At 32.3% G+C, this 21,916-nt stretch overlaps 1 protein-coding gene across 2 annotated transcripts; it reads right to left on the bottom strand.

Annotated features, from left to right (window-relative positions):
* Nucleotides 1-229: 229 nt before the first annotated feature.
* Nucleotides 230-16,540, bottom strand: LOC107452591 (xaa-Arg dipeptidase). Of its 2 annotated transcripts, none has more exons than XM_071179763.2 (6): nucleotides 15,940-16,540; nucleotides 13,124-13,276; nucleotides 10,314-10,459; nucleotides 8,462-8,594; nucleotides 4,485-4,724; nucleotides 230-723 (listed from the first exon to the last, which is right to left on the bottom strand). In XM_071179763.2, exons 1-6 carry the CDS (start codon nucleotides 16,160-16,162, stop codon nucleotides 404-406), a joined length of 1,215 nt encoding a protein of 404 aa, XP_071035864.2. In that variant the 5' UTR covers nucleotides 16,163-16,540; the 3' UTR covers nucleotides 230-403. The 2 variants fall into 2 exon arrangements, with proteins under 2 accessions (XP_071035864.2, XP_015924583.3); XM_016069097.5 differs by having other exon boundaries at nucleotides 10,314-10,463; nucleotides 13,128-13,276; nucleotides 15,940-16,479.
* Nucleotides 16,541-21,916: the final 5,376 nt, after the last annotated feature.

Raw genomic sequence — 21,916 nt, 5'->3', positions numbered from 1 at the left:
CGGTTTTTTCTTAAACACGAACAAGATTTATGCTTAAAAAAATTCAAAGGTTCAAAACTTTAAGCCTTTTCAGAAATTACTTAAATTACATTGATTCAAAATTTCACTAAAAGAATTTCACAAGATTCAAAAAAGGTCAAAAATTCCTTCAAGATTCAAAAAACACATTTAAATCGATACAAAAATGATCACATGCTCTTACATGGAATTAAAATAGCACACATAACAATGTCTTACTCGTATAATTTTTATTCAAAGAAAACAACAATGCTTCTTAAACGATGATTTTCTTTCTAAAGTCTTTTTAAGAATCTATAAAAATATCACTTTCAACTTATAAACTGAGTTTCGTATTCTAGTACAGAGTTCTGTCTTTTTGGAAATCCAAAAGTAAATTATTAAATCATTCACCTGCAAATCGATGTGATCCAACTGGATCAATATGAGGGTTTGTTTCATATTCCATTTTAACTTTCTGCAGAAGTTCAGGATTAGACATCAGCTCTATTACAGTCAAGGCAAGAGACTCAGCGATATGCAGCGTTGGTATTTGTGCTTTTATATCTGCAGCTGCTATTGCAAATCCTGGGGTGTGGTTAACATGAGGGCCAGCTCCAATGGAATATTCCGGTTGAATACTTGGAACAACATGGGACACGTTGCCCATATCGGTGGATGCAGCGGATTCACATATGCGCATATCACCATCTCTAAACTTGATTTCTAGAACGTGACAGAATATAAAATTAAAACAGTAAGAATTATGTTAGAAAAAAAAGATGAATTAAGGCACTTTTTTTTGACGCATGAGGATTCTGTACAGTCTGTACTAAAATCTAACTCTGCCTTTTTCAATGGTACAAGTGGTTCAAGTCATAAAAATTTATTTAAATTGCTTATTCAGTAGAAGAAACACATGTTTTTTAACACATGTTTTGTTGTAATTAAACCTTCAATGCTTTGTATTAACTAACTACTTTTGTCTAAACAGTTAAAACACAAAATGATTAGTTATCATTTATGAAGTAATAAATACAGGTTGCTCCATTATAAATGTCTTTACTATCTTTTTTGAATACACTAAGCATAATAACGTTAAAGAAAGGGGAAAGAAACATTACCCGAATTCGGGAAAATCAGTATCGAGGTTGATTCAAGAACTAGGAATGCGTTACCTAATAAAAGCTAACGATTTGTAGGACTGGAATGTAGTGTTTTCTTTCGATAGGAATCACCTTCCAGACTATAAAAATTGCGGTCAAAATGACCGGCACTCAGGGTACCGATACTTTTCCATTTTTACGGGAACAAGTTACGGAACAAAGCATCTGATATACCGTAAAGTAATTTTCACAGTAATAATTACCGTAAAATCATTCAAATGCACCAGTTAAATAAATATTACTGGAAATGAATTTTACGGTAAAAATGGATTTTACGGTAAAATAGAGTTTATGGATGATACACTCAAAGTGTTAGTACTTTATACCGTAATTTGATCCGGAATTTTTTACAGTGCAGCTTCATTCTAAATAAGTAGTTTTTGGAAAAGGTTTTATTTTCTTGGAAAATTCTATTTCACCTTCATTGTTAACTTGAAATTTAGAAAAAGTGAGTCCAGGCTTATATACTTAAAATAAACCATGAAGTTTCATATGCTGAAAAAAAATTTCAAATATCAAAATTAAAATAAAATATTGCTGGTTTACTTGACCCTTGTGTAATCCTGAATAATCCGGTCATAATTTGTTTGCATTTTGATATTTTGAAAGCATTTCTCAGCATTCGAAATTTCAAATGACTTAAGCTAGGTATGCCTGAACATACTTTTCTCTAAATTTTAAATTACCAATGGAGATACAAACCAATGGAATGGAATGTGACATATGAAAACATTTTCCCGCTGTATAGCGTCCTCTTAATAAGGATTAGACAGAGCTTTACAAGTTTTTTCTTTTTTTTTTTACAAATTAAAGGGCTAGTTAACAGTCTTAATGTGCTTGATTGTACTTTATACAAAAGTACGAAAATCCCTATGTAAAAATTGCTTGTCCATGATGTTATGACTGTACGGTTTTACAATTATAATTTTTGTAGCTACTCGATAAAATGATCGATCATCTTTAAAGAAGATATCTATTAATGTGTCCCCCCCCCGCCACTTGCTTATCATTGTCTAAATTCATGAATTGGACGTGGTTGTGATTTTTATAAATATTAAACATAAATTATTCTTCCATTAAAAGATTAAGTGTGAGTATTCTACACTGGTGGAAAAAATTAAGAGATGGAAAGCATTTTCGCACATGCAAGATACCCGCACACCGCTCCATGTGTTTGACAATGGTTCCGTGAATGCCCAGAGGTACAGGTAGGAGGTCCTAGAGCCCTATGCGCTTCTTTTCAGGGGCGCTGTTGGCCCTGAGTTTATTTTTATGGACGATAATGCGCGACCACATAGGTACCAGATATTTTCATTCAGTTAAGATCTTGCAAGATCTTGAAACTAAATGACAAGGTTGATTTCGGACGACGCAACATGTAGGTCTTTCTATTACTGACTAAAAAATTGTCCCTTTTGTTTAAAAATGCAGGGAGTTTTGTATCCCTTTTAAGTTTTGAATGCTAAAGAATCTTGAGGGGACGATGGTCAAAATATAAATAAAAAATATGAGCTAATATAAGAGCAAGAGTGTAATAAATAGTTTCTATTAAATCGCTAATTTCTACGGAACTTGAAGAACTACAGCATTATTTTGAAAAATTAAGTTTTCGTTTCACAGGCATTTAACCGACCGTCTGATTCTTATAAATGCAAAAAAATCTGAATTTTATCTGAAAAGTTGGCATTATATTCTTCGAATATCACACTTTCTCATTGATCCCCTTCCAATTGACCCCCTGAAAATTCTTTTTGAAATAAGTGGCATCTGCAGTAAATTTATACAAAATTTATAAATATTGGGTAAGTATGTACCGGTTGGTTTAAATATATATAAATTAAGGGCTGTGATTACAAAGCACCCCGTATAGCAATCTAGTAATATAAAATTTTTTGCTTTTTAGGCACAGCTCTTATACCAATAGTTTATATAAAATAATGAGCCATCCAAATCAATCCCATCGAATACAATGAAAGACAAGTAAAATTATTCTAGTTAAGTCAATTCCAGAAAGAAGTAGACCTAGCTTCCAATGATACTTCCTTAGCAAATTAAAATAAGCAAAAATATCCTATAGATGTCTGATTATGATTTTTTTTTATATTACATACATTTGTAATAGAATAATTTTATTTATGATGAACTTGATTTAAATAAATGTATTATAATTAAAATATTGTATATGTTATTAAAAATAGAACAATACATAATACTTTTAAAGAAACGATGCGGTTAACGCTAAGAAACCAAAATGATTGCGAAGTGATTGTGGTGTTGGTGAGCGATGCGAGCAGGTAGAAAACAACCAAGTGATATATATAAATATATATATAGATTAGAATAGAAAACTGCATGCACTAAAAACCAAGTTTTTGTCATTGGTTTTACAGATATTATTCACGATCCTCAAAAAATATTAAGAAAGACGGCACCAAAAAGTTTATCAGGCCTTTTCGCCATTATTGTTATTGTCTAAATCTCACATAATCTCATATTCAAAATTAACGCTTTATATGTCTTATAAATGTGCACCAAGCAGAGCTTGGCGTCGATTACAGTAGACGATTACAACTGTAATTTATCACAGATATGACATTACAGATTTACAGACTGCTATGCAATCGACTACTTGTTATGGCGATTACAGATAATTGCAATTATAAGTAATCATGATCTCCGATTAGATAAGAGTTGGGCAGATTTGTAATCAATTACCATAATTAATTACTTGTAATTATGATTACGACTCATCATAATTTAGATTTCAGCTATAATAGTGATTGCAATAATCAATTATAGTAATCAATTACTTTCACTCGTGATTACAAGCTTTCATATTTTGATTACAACTAATCGTGATTACAAAAACCAATCGCAGATATCAATTCCTTGTAATCGTGATTGTAAGTAGTCAAAATATATGATTACGTGTAATCATATATCTTGATTTACTTATAATAATAATTGCGTGTTAGATGTGATTACTTGAAATCACAATTTCTTAAAATTACGATAACAGTTGAAATCAAAGTTATGTTGAATAGTAATTAAGATTACAAGTAATTGATTACTGTAATCGATTATTGTAATTACGATTTAAAAAATTAGACTGAGTTGTAATCACAATTACAAGTAATTGACTGTTGTTATCAAGATTACAGTTGCAATCAAAATCATGATATGCTGTAATCATGATTACGAGTAATTGACTACTGTAAACAAAAAAAGTAATCGATTACACTTTTGCCCAACTCTGGTACCAATTGCATTACATTACATGTGATTGTTTCACCAATCTGCAATACTGATGCAGAGTTATACCTCTTGTTTCAGCATGTTTTGCGAACAGTTCAGCCATAGTCCTATTGGCCACCATGCCCCTATACTCAGATCGAGCAGATTCTTGATGGAAATCTATCTCATACAGACAATTCGTTGTGTCTGCAGCAGCTTGAACACATTTTTTTAATTTCTTTTGTATCGTTTTTAGTTCCATACGAGTAGGGGCCCTATAGCTAAACGACAGTTCAGTTTCGTCCCAATTTTTACACTTGATGATTCCTAGGGGAGAAAGCAAGTGTTATATTTGACGCCATGATCATGTTTTCATGTGGTTATAAGAAAAAACAATAAAGACTAAGAGTACTTAATTTTACGTGCACTTTAAAGTTAGTAGAAGAAAATGCTACACTTTACAATACTTTTTATAACTTATCTTTAACTTCGAATTATATCCATATTTACAATCTATCGACAACATATAATTACACAAATGCCTGCGATATATCCTTTCTATCATAAACAATTTAAAAATAAAATAATTTCCAGTCATTGAAAGTAAAAATTGAAAACAATCCTAAGATAGAAAAAAATCTTGTTGAAAAGCGCAAAGAAAGAAAAAAACGAACCACCCTGAATAACTTTTGATCTAACGATCAGATCTTTACGTTTTAGGACTTAATGGGTTGAGGGGGTGACCTCAAAGATGATAACTAATTAGTGCAGACAATATTTTAATGTACGAAATCAGAGACAAAAACGTACATTCTCTGAACTAACATACCTTTTTTTCAACAGATTCGGATCTCCGACTCCAAAATATTTGTCCCAATAATTTGGCCAGTAGAGATGTCCAAAGTTTGGACCTCTTAATGTTATTTTACCTTTTGAGTATTTCACCCTATTTCGAGAACTTTTTAAGCAAGTTGAAGAATTTTTGCACGCAATTAAAAGAATTCGTTTGTCCTGGGATAAGTTCATGCAAAATATAACTTTTAGTAAATATTTATTATTTTTTATTCTTTTATTCAATAATAGTTGGGAAATTTTGAATTAAAAGGTATACAATTTTTTGCAGCATTTTAAAGGATGCAATTATAAATGGAAGATTCACTTGTATTGATTTCTATTTTTACTACTTCTTTTGATTTATTTTTTTATTATTATTATTTGTTTTCGACGGCGAAAAATTCCCTTGCAAGTGGCAACAGTTGTTCTGCTTTTGGGTGAGCTATGCGTCGAAGAATGCGAATGCGAATTTATTATTTGAAATTAAGAAGTTTAAATTCCCTAAAAACCCATCACGCCCATTTCAGTGGAATAATGCATTAAAGAGGAATAATGCATTAAATCGTCACGTTCTGCTGTGACGTCAGAAGGGGACAGCAAGACTTTCCGTTTTTTTTTTTTTTTTGATAAATGGTGAATAACATTTATTTCAACTAGAATGCTGTAATTTAATACCACGTTCTCTAGAAATCATGTTCCTAGTTTGATAACACAGGTAAAATTATTTTTGAGGCATTTTATAAAAGTTTTTAACAAATCACAAATTTTATAAAAACATTTAAAATATTTAAACTAAGGCATCTAATTTGGATTTAAAACGCAGCTCACTGTTTCTGGAAAAAAAGAGAAGAAATAATTTTTTTCAAACTTAAAAACACGATTGAAAATTTACACTGCTTTCAAATTCAAAATATGCTTCATTGCTCAAATTAATATTAATATTTTATTAAACTAGAACTTACTTTTAGAACAGGGATCTAAGAAAAGTTGGGAATTTTATAGAGAGGGCAAATGGTCTTTTAATTAAGCTTGTTGATTACATTAATTGTATTTCATTACGATTGCAAACTCCTCGGTAATATCAGAAAATGAGTATGCTTTCAGATGTTCGAAATATATGAGGTTTTTTTAATGAAAAAGTTTTCTATGTTTTATAAGACTAATTTTTCTCTGTTTTCCAGAGTTTTGTATCTACGTGCAATACTTTATGTATTCAAAAATTAGCAGGAAAAAATTAAAAGCACCCCACTAAACGAAAAGTGACAAATACCCGAAAATTTTTCGACAGTTCAACCCCAGTTATAAAAAAATAAAATGAAATATTACCCTGGAAACCTCGGAGGCTCAGGGGATAGAGTGCTCGTCTTTTAATGAGGTGACCCTGGTTCGAATATCAGCATAGGCAGGTTGATGCGAATTCTGCTGCTGGGTCACACTGACCACAGTGCTGAAGAAATATTCTCAATGTTAGATAGATTAGGGTCTAGAATACTCTTGCCGCTGCTCAAACCGTGGGAGGTTTTCGTGGTTTTTCTCTCCATGTAACGGAAATACACATTAATTTCGTTATAAAAATTCCTTACGAAACAATTTGTTTAAAAAAATATTAAATATTTTTAAATGAACTAACTTATTTAAAAATATTATCTACTTCTATAACCAACTAAAGTTCAATTAAAGAGTTTTATAAATTTATTCACAAAACAAATAATGGAATAACAAAAATACTTATAAGTGATGAAATTTTCTTTCTTTTACCAGCACATTATTTCAATGCTTTGAACGCTAACTTTAATTGTTTTCTTTTCTTAGCTAAAGTCATTATAAGAAAAGTAATGATAATGCTGTCTTTTAAGTTATCAGATATTGTTAATGTGTTATATACAAGAGTTCAAGATGCAAAGACAAATACCTGCAATTTTAAATCAGAACTCGGGTTCATTTACCGAGTTGGTTCAATATAAAAAATTTACGAAAATTTTCATTCTCGCAGGTAACATACTGACTAAGGTTTGTTAGGCATTACTCTATCATGGAAAATAGAGATAAATAATGATGGGTAATTTTCTAACGACCAGAACAAAATTGGTGATGGTAATAATGATGGAAGGGGAAAGACTCTTCGCTGAAGACTTTTCATTGGAATAAACTCCCATTTTCGTTACATGGAAAGAAAAACACGAAAACCTCCTACGGTTAGCCTGACAATAAGAAGATTCTACCACATGAACTATTTAACACTGAGGATATTTTACATCAGCACTGGGGTCAGTGCCAGCCAGTACCTGTATTAGTAAGGACCAGCTTGAGTCAACTCATTGGGAGGCGAGCTTACTTTTAATTTTATTTTATAACCGTCATTTAACTGCCGATCGAATTTTTGAATTTGCGACTAATAATGTTTAACTTCATAGTTTTATAATTTTGAACCCAATTTAGAGGACAAAGGAACTCCTAGCTCAAGCTCTCATGGAAGACTTTTTGATGGAGCTAACCCGCATTTGCGTTACACGGAGAGCAAATCCAAGAAAATCTCCCACGGTTAGTCTTACGGCAAAGAGACACTAACTCATGATCCGTCTACCATTGAAGATATTTTACGTCAGCACTGTGGTCTGTGCGAGCTGGGTACGGAATTCGTATTAACCAGCTATCGCTGGGATTTGAACTCGTATCTCCTCATTGGAAGGCAAGCGCACTATTCCCTGAGTCACCGCGGCTCAGACGAGCTTACTGTTTTTCTTTTTTAATAACCGTCGTTGAACAGCCGACCCAATTTTATGGGTTTACGACTGCTAATGTTCAACTCCGTAGCCTTGTAGTCTTGAACCCAATCCAGAAGACAAGGAACTCCTGGATTGAGTATTGGGAGAAATTTTGCCTTCGCGGAGGACTTTTTTATGGAGCTAACCCGCATTTGCGTTACATGGAGAGAAAGACCACGAGAACCTCCCTCGGTTAGCCTGACGGCAAGGGAACTTCAACCATGATACGTCTACCACTGAAGATATTTCACGCCAACACTGTGGTCGTGGCAAGCCAGATGTGGAATTCGTATCGATTGGGAGTCGAACCCGGTTCGCCGCATTGGAAGGCGAACCGGGGTCTATCCCCTGAGCCATCACGGCTCATTGACGAACTTACTTGTTGCCATTTTAACCTGCGCTAGTATTTTTATTGGTATTTCTTGTTTAATTTTTCAAAAATTATACAATAGACTTTTAACTTACCGCTAACTCTCCATTTTGATTTTAAAGAACTTCGCATGATTGCAACATTGTTATAACAGCTCACGCATGCATCAACAGCATTCGAATTACACCAGGGATCAGTTCCTTCCTTAATTCTGTATTTTACAGACATCTGTAAAGTCATTGCATAAGGATTTTTCAAAAATATAATATTCTCGTAAAAGCCAATTTGTTATTAAAAACAATTGGTGAATGCTTTAAAAAGTTAAAATAATAAAATCATTCATTCAAATAATAAATCATTCATTCAATCAATAATAAAATCATTACGAAACCAGGCAGAAAAATGTACTTTAACTGTATAAATTATAATATAGTTCTTTATTTCATTCATATTAATTTTATTAAAATATTTAAAAAAATTTAGTAATAGAACCGATTAAAAAATTTAAAACTTGAAAGTAATGGAAACTAAACATATATTAAACTTAATCGAAGTTAAAATTTCAGTTTGTGTTCCATTGTTGTGTTTTAGATACTTTAGAAACAGTTGTATTTATCAATTTCTAGATGAAAATGCCTTTTAGCATTTTGAAATCAAATAAAAAACTATTCCAAATGCTTCAATAAAAAATTAAATATATTAGATTTCTTTCTTTCGTTGCTAAGTTTATCAGCAGTTATTAAAAATATTCCTTAATTTTAAAAAAAAATGTCAGAATATTCTATTTTAAAACATCCACAATTTTAAATTTTCCCAAGTATGAAAGTGTTAATTTTATAGATAAAAACAAACTTCGTTTTAAATAGTTAAGTAACAACTATGGGAGGTTTTTTTTTAAAAAAAGAAAAAAACGGTTATAAGAATTTGTTATAATTATCTAAGAATTTGTTGAATTATTTGTTTGTATACGACATAATGTTATATTTATATGAAAAATGCATTAATGACATCACAACACTTTGCAGAAACTATTTAAACTTTAGTCTTTATTCGAGATTAAGTTTAAACTATTTCCAATTTTTCGAAATTTCAAAAATTATCAAGATTAGAGAATCCATGATTTAGGAAATCGAATACTTCAGTTTAAAATTTGAGTAAAATCGAAAAATATAAGCTTACTACAAGTTGTTATAAAACAGTAATTTTATGTGTCGGAAAAAAAATTACCACTTTTATTTTTGTCGTAGTTTAAGATGCATTCATATATGGAGTTAATGCATTCTTACAAATTGTGTTATTGTAATCTATGAAGTTGAGTTAATGCAATCTATAGTAAGTTTCTATAATCTGAAGTGCGTGTTTATGCCGTGTCAATGTAATTTGTAGTATGTATTTATTGAAGAGTTAATATAATTTGCCGTATAGACTTATTTTAATATGATCCGAAGTGAGTGTTTATGTTGTGTTAATGTAATTTGATTTGTGTAGTACTTGAACTTGAAGAGTTTGTGTAATTTGCAGTACATACACATATTAAGATAATGTAATCTTATATGAGTGTTTATGTCGTGCTAATGTAATTTGTAGTATGTACTCTTGATTAGCTAATGCAAACTGCAGTATATTTATATTAGATTAAATATAATCTGAAATAAGTGCTTATGCTGTATCAATGTAATTTGTAGTGTGCATTCTTGATTAGTTATGTAATCTGAAGTATATACACAATTAAATTAATGTAATTTGAATTGAATGTTTATCTTGAGTTACTGTAATTTGTAGTATGTGTTATTGATAAGTAAAATTTATCTTACGTGCTTTAAACTTTTTTCTACTCAATAATTGATTGAATACTCATTGATATTTAAAGTCAGATATGCTATTTAAAGTAACCAATTTTTTTGTAAATACAATAGTTAGACAAAGCAATATATCTTGTATACATACTCGTGCTAGATCTAGAATAAGAGGATACAGTCTATTCTCGACTTGAGGATGGGCCATCAAAGCAGCATCAACATTTCTAAATGCTCCTCTTTCAATCATTTTTATTTTTCCACCTCCACCTTCTTCTGCTGGGGTGCCTAAAACAACTACCTTAAAAACAAGTAAGGAACTTTAATTTTAAAATGTTACAACATTGCTTAAACATCTAGTTCTCATAATTGTATTGATAAGAATATTTTAAACCTTTAAGCGAGTATGAAAGAAAAGGCCAAAATAAATATTTTTTGACTAAGAGTTTAATCAATGTAGTTAAGAGGGAACTATATAGGTTGCTCCTTAATGGCCGCTCTTAATATATATATTTAGAATCCTTGTCTAAGTGGAGTAAAAAAATTCGCATATTAAGGGTCGAAAATTTTATTTAAGCGAAGATGAAACGAAAATATTTTCAAAATTTCTCAAATCACTTCTGAAAACGAGAAAATTGGGGAAATTAAAACTGACTTGATTGCTGGAGGAAATAAGAAATTTAATTATTTGGCGGAATTTAAAAAACGATGATGATAAACTCTTATAACTTTCATCAAGCAATCAAAATGAAAAAACTGTTTCGATGTTTTTTTATTCAAGTGATTTTTCGCAAGTGATTCAACAGATTTTGATAGCGTTTCTGTTTTTCTCTTGATTTAAATGTTAGTTTGCATCAACAAATCTATATATATACCGAATTACTTAGTATATTTTACTTATTTTCGTTTACTTTTCACAAGGATACTAAAAATATACATTAGAGGCGGCTATTACGCATTTCCTGCAAAAAAAATCATTTATATGCCTCCTACAAGCATTACAATAAGCATTTTTATTTTTATTTTTTTAATTTCTTTTCTTTTTTATTTCAATTTGTTATTTTATTTTTAAAGTTTTAGTTTTGAAATTTTAACGATAATTTTAGTAATAATCTTTATTAAAAAATCATGTAATGCTTATCGAGTTACGCAGTGCACTCAAAACTTATTACAGATTTTTCCCTATTTGCCAGCATTAATTTCCTAGTCCTAGTTTTTGATATTTGGTATCTGGTTTGATATCTTTTTGATATCTGGGCGTCTGGACTGGATCACGCAGCATCCCTTATTCCATTCATTTTGTGTATACATAAGCTGTGAGTTGAGAGCATTGTAGTTAGCAGTCGTTGTGCGAACTTCTTGCTCGTTAAAATAAAATGACGTGAAATAAAAAGAGCAATAGTTTTCAAACTGTTGTTGTTGTGGAATTAGTTGAGGATGATTATTGTGGAGTTGAGGCATAGACGTGAGGAAAACACCTAATTTCTTCAGTTGTTGTTTTGTTAAAGATGGTGAGGTTGAATATTTGTTTAATTTCTTTTGGAAGCCTGGTTAACCGGTTGGTAGGTCGTTGGCCTCATGTCCAAGAGGACGTGAGTTCGATTTTCACTAGGCAAAAACTCCCCGTGTAGTAAATGATGACTGGAGCACGTTGAATCTGCCAGGTCACAAAGTCCTTCATGCTCCCATTACAAATCATAACTCAGGAGGTACTGAATGGGAGATTGATTGTTCTCCTGTTCAGGTCAAAATTACGATCGGTGGATTAATGAATGGATGAATTGAATATCTCATTTCAAAAAATTCCGAACAATTAAGATTTCAAATGCATTGGCTAAACATCCGACAGAATTCTCAAGACCAGAAAGAAGTACACATTTCAAGTAAAACTACAAACATTGAGAATCAATGTTGTTCTCGAGACCCCACCATATTGAGTGGAATACGCATATGTTTCTCACTTTTAGATTTTGGGTGCATAAGCTTCTCCTAGCAATTTTAATGATGATTAATAAAAAAGGTTCAATTACATCAGTGTCACCATTAACCATTACCTACTTGAGAGTAAGGTAGGTACTTTTATTTTAGTCGCACTAGAGCTGCACAATGGGCTATTGGCGACGGTCTGGGAAGCATCCCTGAGGATGATCCGAAGACATGCCATCACAATTTTGATCCTCTGCAGAGGGGATGGCACCCCCGCTTCGGTAGACCGACGACCTGCACGCGAAGTCGAGCACTTTACGGTAGAACAGTTTAACGAGGACAGATACCGAGCATCCTCAGTCCCTATGCAGGCTGATCAAAGTGGTTACCCAACCTCTTGCTGACCGCAGCCAGTGATGCTTGACTGCTACTGGGAACCGTGTCTTTACGATCAGTCCACCGCGGGACACTTATTTGAGAGATTTTGCATAGCGGCTAGACTTACCCTAACTATAACGTTAACCTTGTTTTCTATCCCTTAGCGTTTCAACGATTTCTGGACAAATTTTTGCGTGTGCGCTGTGAAGCTAAAATTGTGTTAGTGTCTGAGTTACGAAAAACCATAACGTTTTGGGAAAGTTGTCAGTTAACATGTGGATCTGCCTAATCTCTCTTTACGACCATAATTTTTTTTAAAGAAGGAAAACTGTTATTGACTAAAGTATTAATTTTAAAAGAACTTTTTCATTTATTGAGCTTATTTAATATGGTTTCGTCTAATGTTCTGAAAATAAGTGATTTAGTTAAAACAACTCATTGAATCCAGGCCAATCAAAATAATATCCCAAAACAGAAAACAAAACAGAAAATAGTCATATTTAGATTAAATTCCTCAAAAGATTAAAATTCTTGACCATTTGAATGCTGTTACATTCGTCAATAGCCCATAAATATCAGCCCAACTTATAAAAATATTAAATATTCTCCATTTAGTTTTATTGAAAAAAGTTGTAGTGATAGGAAACTAATTTATACCTACTTTTCCCACAACATCAGTATCACAATCTAGGTAGGCTTTAACTGCTAGGCCAACTGCTAGGCCTATCTCAGCTATTAAATTATGCCCACATGCATGACCGATGTTTGGTAGAGCATCGTATTCACAAATAACTGCTATCGTCGGACCTCCTGCAGGGATAAGAAATATCGCATAAATACAGTGCATAATCACTATATTCTTTAAAAACGAAATAGGTGTATCAAGGTTAAGTGATTTTTCCACTCTCCATGCTATCCCCCTCTTCATACTATCCACTCTACGTTACAATGGTTACGAAAAATCTTTTTTTTTTTCCTCTCTCTGGCATTATGTATCAGTAAGAAGTGGAGGATATACTGACGTGAGAAAAAAGCAAGATTTGTGGTAACTTTTGTAATGGAGAGAGGAATAGTGTGGAGAGAGGAAAAATCACGCATCTTTGAGATGCCTATTCCTTACAGGGAATTTGGAAAGTTAGTGAACGACTTAGAATCATTGTGCGCAGTATGTTTAAGTAATAATCCCTTTTAAAATTTATTTTTTAAATCTCTGACAAAAATATAGACAAAAAAGTACACAAGTTAAGCGGTGCAGGATAATATTTAAATGCTGGGGGAAAAAAACGGATTATTAGTCAGAAAGGCGAGATTGAAAACATTGAAACCTGTGTGAGTGCCGGGAAAAAGAGAGAAAAGTTTTAAGCCCTTAAGACACTTTAAAGTTTCCGCTGGCAAATCAAATTTGTTTACCTAGTTTTTATCCCGCTTTCAGCACTAGTGATTCGATGGATTTCAACGTTTTGTTTCTTCCTCGCATAAATTAATGTTTCCAGCATTAGGAGACTAAAAAGATTTGAATAAAAAAAAATTATTACATTGAAAAATCTACCCTTTAAGAGTCAACAAGAAGAAAAATGTTATAGGAACCAGAATCACTATTAAAGAAAGCTGATTAAAATTTATACAAACAAATTTGATTTCTAGAGGAAACTTTAAGGTGTTTCAAATAATTGTTTTACAACTTCGCTGTGTTTTCTCCGGCAATCACACAGGTTTAAATTATTACTATCTCTCCTGCCTCAATAGTGATTTAAACAGATTGAAACTTAAATAACATTTTAATTTTTTCCCTGTGCATTAATTTTTGACTGTAATTGTGTTTACTTTTATACTTCATTTTTGAGAAATATTCTAAAAATATATCAAAGGTATTGATTCCGGGACAATCTGTATATCAGGTCAATAGGATTCTACTTATCTTCCTTTTATACCACTTCCTTATCTCATAACCATGAAATATTGAACTTGAAGAATTGAAATGAAACGCGGGTAGAAACAAAGTATTCTAGGTCTAAGGTAATTGGATGTTATATTTCCTTTTGTTTGCTGCATAAGTGAACACATATACCCAGTCTTGGTTTTAACGTTTTTTGACTTTAAAATATGAGTTTATTAAAATAAAGTTGTATTTTTTTAATAAATTTAAGTGGTGTTGTTTTTATCGTAAATATTTAAAACTCAATCAAACTATAAATATTTAACAAACAACATTATAAATATTAAATTATAAATTTTCAAAGAATTAAATGAAATGCTTTTTTCACCATACCTCTGGAATTATTTAAAAGAATCGAATAATTTTTCTCACAATTATAAAACTCGTTTACCCAAAGAAAATACGCAAAAAAATTATTTTTATGGTTAATATTTTAATTTAGTTAGTATTTTAATAAGACTCATAAGAATCTAAATAACAAGAGAGACAAATTTTTTCAATACATTTTTAAACTATGCAATTTCAAATAAGAAATCCCCAAATTTAGATAAAATTACTCAAATAGTTCTTGAGAAATTATCAATTGAAAATGTAACTTTTTCTGTACTATTTAACGGTATAAAACGGGATAAAAGTGAAATTAACATTAAGGGACCAAAAATTTCGACAATTCCCCTGATTGAACTATTAGAGTTATATTTTTTCATATTGAAGCTTCTCCTATAATTTTAGCATCAATAACAAACAAACAATTGAAAAAATCATGTTTAACCAGAAGAAGTATTTTTTTGCGTCTGATTTCATAACTTGATGTATTGTCTACACAAATATTTAATAATATTTAAGTTTTCTCCTTCGAATCATAAATCAATACATCTAGTGTGAATTTAAATCAAAAGTTATCTATATAAAAAAAGAGAAAACGGAACACACTTCATAATTATAGATTTTGTGATCGGATTAGCGTGTACTCGATACTCAAACTTAATTGTTTGAGGGCTTAACCTTTAATATACCAATAGAGCAGACGACCTTTTAAGTTACTAATACAAATACAAAAACGTGCTTTTTCTGAATTAACCCCCTCAAAATATGGGGAGGGAGTATCTGCAATTTGAAAAATATGGATTTATTAGTTTTAGGCAGGAGAGCGCAGTCGAAAGTTTGGAGCTTTTTAATGTAAGTATTCATTTTTTACGTAATTCGCTACAATACTTGCGTAGTCTTAAGGCGAATATAAAGTTTTTTACGTGTAATAATAAAATTCTTCCATTCAAAGATAATTCCATCTAAAAAGTAATTTATAGTAATTATTATTTTATATTAATTTATTCAATAATATTGGAAAAAGTTTGAATAGTATACAAATACAAAGTATACAAATTTCCACATCATTTCAAAGAAGGTAATTTTGAATAACAAAATACAAAATTCGAACGAAATAGGTCTAACAGTCGGAAGTTATCAAACTTAAAGAAAGTCGTAAATTTTAAATGTTATTCACATCACATATAATTAACAAAAATTGCATACTCACCTCCACCAGTTTCATATTCGGCTTTGAATGCGGTTTCCAGTAGGTAATGTTTTTGAACTTTAAAGCCATGTTTCTGTAGAAAGCCTGTTAACAAATCATGGGCCTCTTTTTCTTCAAAAGATAACTCTGGAGTTTTCCATATTTTTTGACTGATTTCATTTAAAACGTATTTATTTTTTGCGATCGTATTTTCTACAATAGTTTTAGCAAATTTAACACTCATCGTCTGGTGAAGTGAACAAAACTTTAAACATTTAAACAATTACCAAAAATATAGTTTTCTCAAACAATTTAATTCCAAGCTCATGATTTAGTTCCTAAACCAGAACGTTTCTTTTTTCGAACTAAACGATTGGTTGTTTAATCAAAAATATTTTTCTGAAAAACTTCATGTAATTACTTATTTGCAGGCACGTGAGATACTATATGAACCACTGTTGGAAAACATTTTGGATGAAAACAAATATAATAAATAAATAAAAATTAAACAAGTGTTTACTTTGAATTAAAAATGAGGCCTAATGACGTTACATATTTTGTTGAATAAACAATTTTGAAAAGGAGCGCAATAATTATCTGAATTAGATAACCTACATTGTCACAATGAACTAGTACCCTAATTTTTATCATTATTTGGAAATAAAAATATATTTTTAGATTCTTCCGAAATAGTTTATCTAATTTTCAGTATTGTACGTGTAAAGTAATTTTATGCTTAATACAAAACTATTAAGCGTAATTTTCCAGGATTATGAATATTTAGGTATTGATATACAGGGAGTTTATAAATTCCCGGATCCATTTTGATGTTTAATAACTCATAAAATAATAAAGATATAAACAAACATATGGCATTTATTGATAGAATAACTCATATATTTTCCTTTTCAGGTTTAAATATCTTTACTTTTGTAAATATCGTCTGCGCGTGTGGTTAATTTCAGAAAATTTCATTTTCCATTCTAAATATCGTCTGCTTATTAATAGCATTTTTCTCTCTTTTGTTTTTGACAACTATTGCAATGTTATGTTTACTTTTGATGTGTTTGTTCTATGTAGTACTTTTCTTTGTGATGTTTTATTCGAGCGGATATTAAGGAGAATGCATACACCACAAGAGAAAGCGTTTTATTCGAGCGGATATTTTATGGTGGTTCACAGAAACGAAATCGATAGTACAAGCACAGAGAAATCGCAGAAGAATTTACCAAAAAGATTCTCCATCCAAAAGCAGCATCTTGCAGTGGAAAAAGAATTTTCTAGAAACTGAAAGTATCGCAGGCAAGAAACGTTCCGGACGTCCCTGCACAAGTGATTTTGACGTTGAGCGTGTCAGACAGACATTTTTAGACAATCCTAGAAGATCTGTGAGATCAGCGGCAAGAGAATTGGATATGCCGATTTCGACGGTGTACAAGGTTATTAAGAAACAATTAAGACTGCATGCATACAAAGATCAAATTGTTCAAGGTTTGGAACCGGACGATAGGCCTAGGAGGATAGAAGATATGGTAGGAAGGATAGAAGATGCTGCTGATTTTCTGAAGCGCATAATGTTCTCCGGCGAAGCATCCTTTCATGTTTCTAGCATTGTTAATCGCCATAATGTGCGCATACGGGGATCTGAAATCCCCCATGAATACCGTGAGACACAAAGGGATTCCCCAAAGTGTGGTGTGGACTAATGCACGCCCGAGTCATTGGGCCTTTCTTTTTTACGGAAAAGACGGTCTCATCAGTCGTATACTTGCATGTTGGAAAACTTCGTATTTCCACAACTAGAAGAGCTTCAGCCACATGTCTTTTTGCAATAAGATGGTGCACCACCTCATTGGGGTATCATCGTTCGTAGTTCTTTGAATGACCATTTTCCAGGAAGATAGATTGGGCAAGGGGGTCCAATTCCTTGGCCACCCAGATCACCTGATATAACGCCGCTGGACTTTTTTCTTTGGGAATTTATAAAGGACAATGTCTACAGGGGGATCGTGTGGAACATTGATGACTTAAAAGCCAGAATTACAACGGCAATAGCTTCTGTGGATGCCGACATGCTTGCCGCTATCTGGCGTGAAATTGACTATCGACTTGATATTCTCCGTGCGACGAAGGGGGCACACGTGGAAGTTCATTGACAAGGGCCATGAAACTTTTTGAGTCTATCTAACCATTTATGTTATTAATTTTAATCTATCTTTATTATTTTAGGAGTTATTAAACATCAAAATTGGTCCGGGACTTTATAAACACCCTGTATTTCACATTTAAAACTACTTCGTTAGTTGTTAACTGCTTTTTAAAAGTTTAGAAAACCATAATAGAAATTATTTGAAAATGAAAACAGTTTTTTGTGTTAAATAAAATAAAATTTTTAATTTTATGGATGCTTAACAAGAAAAAACAGAAGAAACATCTACAGACGAATGAATAAATGCTTTAAAGCAATCTAAACTTTTTGGGGGTTCTCACAATTGTGAGGTCGTACCGTAGTTCAGTGGCATCCAAAAGTTGTTCCGAAGCACCCTGAGGCCTCGTCGAAAGATTACGAATTTTACGATTTTCTTTAACCTGTAATAATTATACTTATATCCAATCAATAATCCATAATTTATTTAATATTTCGGTTGCTTATAGGAACTAATCTATGTCAAATACTTGTGAAGAAAATACCAAAATTGCAATAAAAATATTTTTTTTTTCAATAACAAAATACTGAATAAATTATGAAAAGGATATAAATTTTTAAACAATTCGATAAGAGCTTTCGAGCTTTTTTTATTCAAAATAAAGTAACTTAATTCAAGAATAAAGAATCACGTTTCTCTGAAATGTATGTTGTTGTTGTTGTTTCTAATGTCACTTGCCACCCGGGCAAGGCTGCCTGGTGAAGCCGAGCACATTTAAGGCAGAGTGTACGTTTCTTGTTTTTCAGTGGCACCATCCTATGGCCAGGAATTCGTCGACGAGCCACACACACGTCACAGCCCGCTTTATAGGACGGACCCATTCACACATCCATTCATCCACAGATCGTAATTTTGACCTGAATCAGAGAACGATCGATCTCCAATCCAGTACCCCCAGAGGTCTTGATTTGTAATGGGAACATGGAGGACTTTGCGACTCGACAGATTTAACGTGATCAGTCACTATTTACTACACGGGGAATCTTCGGCCGGCGGGGTTCGAACCCACGAACTCTCGGACATGGGCCAGGCCCCTACCGACCAGGCTATCCCGGCCTCTCTGACAACTATTCTTAACGCTTATAGCAGGGTTTTTTTTAATATAAAATCCATAAATTAGCATATTTTATTCATTTTCAGCTTCTGTAAACGCACAAGAAAAATTCAGAGTATTAAATATTTCATTTTTCACGTTAACTATTTTCAAAATAATTAGTAGTTTTTTATCAGCTCTTTTTTAAAATTTATTTTTTATTTTTTGGTAATATACTTATAACTGGTTTTTTTCTGTTATATATATATTTGTTTGTTTTTTTCCTATGCTTTTTTTTTATTATATTTATAACTGGTTTTCTGGAACTTTTTTCTTATACATGTATATGTAATGAAAGGGCTCCTTTAAAAGAAGCTTGACCATTTTGGCTGCACAGCCGAAAAACACTTGGAACTAATGCTGTAGTAAAACATTTTATGCCCAAATGTCTTCAAAAATTACTTTTTAGGAAAACGTTTTCGAAGTTCAGCAATTGTTGCAAATTATCGAGCGTCACAAATTATCAAATATTAGGAAAACATGGGAAGATTACTCAATGAGAAGGTAAGCAAAGCTGTCGATTCGAATGTTCGACACCGACTTTTTTCAATTTTCTATCAAATCCCCGGAAAAAATTACTATTTTTAAGTAACTGTAAAAAGGTACTTTGTTTAAAATTACATTTAAAATAAATTTACTCAAATATTATTACATAAAAGTGGAAGAAATAAATTATAAAAACTATATTTGCAGAAATTATTTTAATTGTGCATAACTATTACAATAACAAAACTAGATATCAATATCATATCTGACACTTACATTTCTAAAGATGTCATATGACAAAGAAACCGTGTTGTGAACATTCCTGAACTAACAAAATTTAAATTAAACTCATTAGTATATTTTTTTAAAAACTGTCTTAGTAACTTATAGCTAAGCAAATTTTGTCTTGGAAATAATAAATTTAATGGACAACTTACAAGAAATTCATTTATTAATTTAGATTTTTCAATAGTTTTGATAATTCCATGTATTCTTTTTGAGGGCCGCAGAAATGAAATTACAGTGTTGAAATTTGACGTAAAGCGACAATTTTTGCTTATGGACTAACAAGATTTTTTTTTTTTTTTTTTTTTTCGAAATTCCAATTTGCTTGAAAGTTTAGATAATTTTGAGTACATTGTGCAATTTTTTTATATTTACGTTACATTTTATTAAGTTGCTCAAAAAATTTTCAATTTATAATTGTGAAATAGTGAAGATGTAAGGACAAATGTACAAAATGTAAGATATTTTTTTTTCGAAATGAAGGTTTAGATTTGTTTCGAGAATCAATAATTATTATACCTAGATTAAAAAATACCAAGCATATCGATCTACATCCCGTTAAAAACGCAACAACGGAGTTTAAATTTAAAGTTCCGTAAAGGCAATTTTCATTTCTAGACTTAATGGGGGACTCGAGTTTTTCTTTCTTCTTCTCTTTTAAAAAATTCCTGTTTGTTTGAAAGTTATTGCAGGTTTTAAGTGCTTTTTTTTTTAGTTTATATCGTTTTTTTTCTTTTTTGCTTTAAATAACTGAATATTTATGGATTGTTGTTGAAATACTTTCGAATTATTCATTTCATGAGCTCACACTTGGATTAATGTCAAAAGCAAAAAAATAAGTCAATTAATAAGTTGTTGTTGTTGTTGTAAATTTACGTCGCACTCGAGCTGCACAATGGGCTATTGGCGACGATCTGGGAAACTTCCCGGAGGATGATCCGAAGACATGCCATCACAATTTTGATCCTCTGCGGAGGGGATGGCACCCCCGCTTCGGTAGCCCGACGACCTGCTCGCGAAGTCAAGCGCTTTACGGTAGCACAGTTTAACGAGGACCAATACCGCACACGCTCGGTCCCTACGCAGACTGATCCAAGTGGTCACCCACCCGCACACTGACCGTAGTCAGTGATGCTTGACTTCGGTGATCTGCTGGGAACCGTGTCTTAACGATCAGTCCACTGCGAGACTGATTAACAAGTAATAAATATAATTAGGTCATTTATTACTTCTTAATATGCCGCACATAAGAACATTTTTAATGTATCACAATAAGGACCATTCTCATTGAATGCTACTTTTTTCGCATGCAAATAAGAACCGTTCCGCAGTGGACTGATCGTTAAGACACGGTTCCCAGCAGATCACCGAAGTCAAGTATCTCTGACTGCGGTCAGTGTGCTGGTGGGTGACCACTTGGATCAGTCTGCGTAGGGACCGAGGGTGTGCGGTATTAGTCCTCGCTAAATTGTTCAGCTGTAAAGTGCTAGACTTCACAACCAGGTCGTCGGGCTACCGAAGCTAGGTTTCCCTCCCCTCTGTAGAGGATCAAAATTGGGATGGCATGTCTTCGGATCATCCTCAGGTGTGTATCCCAAACCGTCGCCAATAACCCATAGTTCAGCTCTAGTGCGACGTAAATGAGCTACAACAACAACTTCAGCAAATGAGAACCTGATAAGCGAGTTTTTCCTTGGTAAAAAGGTAGTAGGAGTGCTTTATTTACGTCGCTGTTGAACTGCACGGTCTGGGAAACATGCCTTAAAGATGAATTGAAAGCATGTCCTTCTAATTTTGGTCATCTGCAAAGGGGATGGAAGTTGAAGAACAGAGAGTACAAGTTAGAGAAAGACATCACGAAGATACATCCAGGTTGAGAATCTCCTGTGGCTTTACGCCGAACATTCTCGAGTATGGAGGTAGACGG

Source organism: Parasteatoda tepidariorum, chromosome 1 (assembly GCF_982258835.1).
Source record: "Parasteatoda tepidariorum strain Cologne lab strain chromosome 1, Ptep-v5.0, whole genome shotgun sequence".
Classification (NCBI taxonomy): domain Eukaryota; kingdom Metazoa; phylum Arthropoda; class Arachnida; order Araneae; family Theridiidae; genus Parasteatoda; species Parasteatoda tepidariorum.
This window is presented reverse-complemented; position numbering and strand designations above follow the sequence as displayed.

Excerpts from the sequence above, each read along its gene's own strand:
- LOC107452591 (XM_071179763.2), bottom strand. The coding sequence starts at position 16,162 with ATGAGTGTTAAATTTGCTAAAACTATTGTAGAAAATACGATCGCAAAA. Across the intron at positions 8,595-10,313 it reads TTATTCTAGATCTAGCACGA|ATGTCTGTAAAATACAGAAT; the intron begins GTATGTATACAA and ends ATGACTTTACAG. Across the intron at positions 724-4,484 it reads AAAACATGCTGAAACAAGAG|AAATCAAGTTTAGAGATGGT; the intron begins GTATAACTCTGC and ends GTCACGTTCTAG.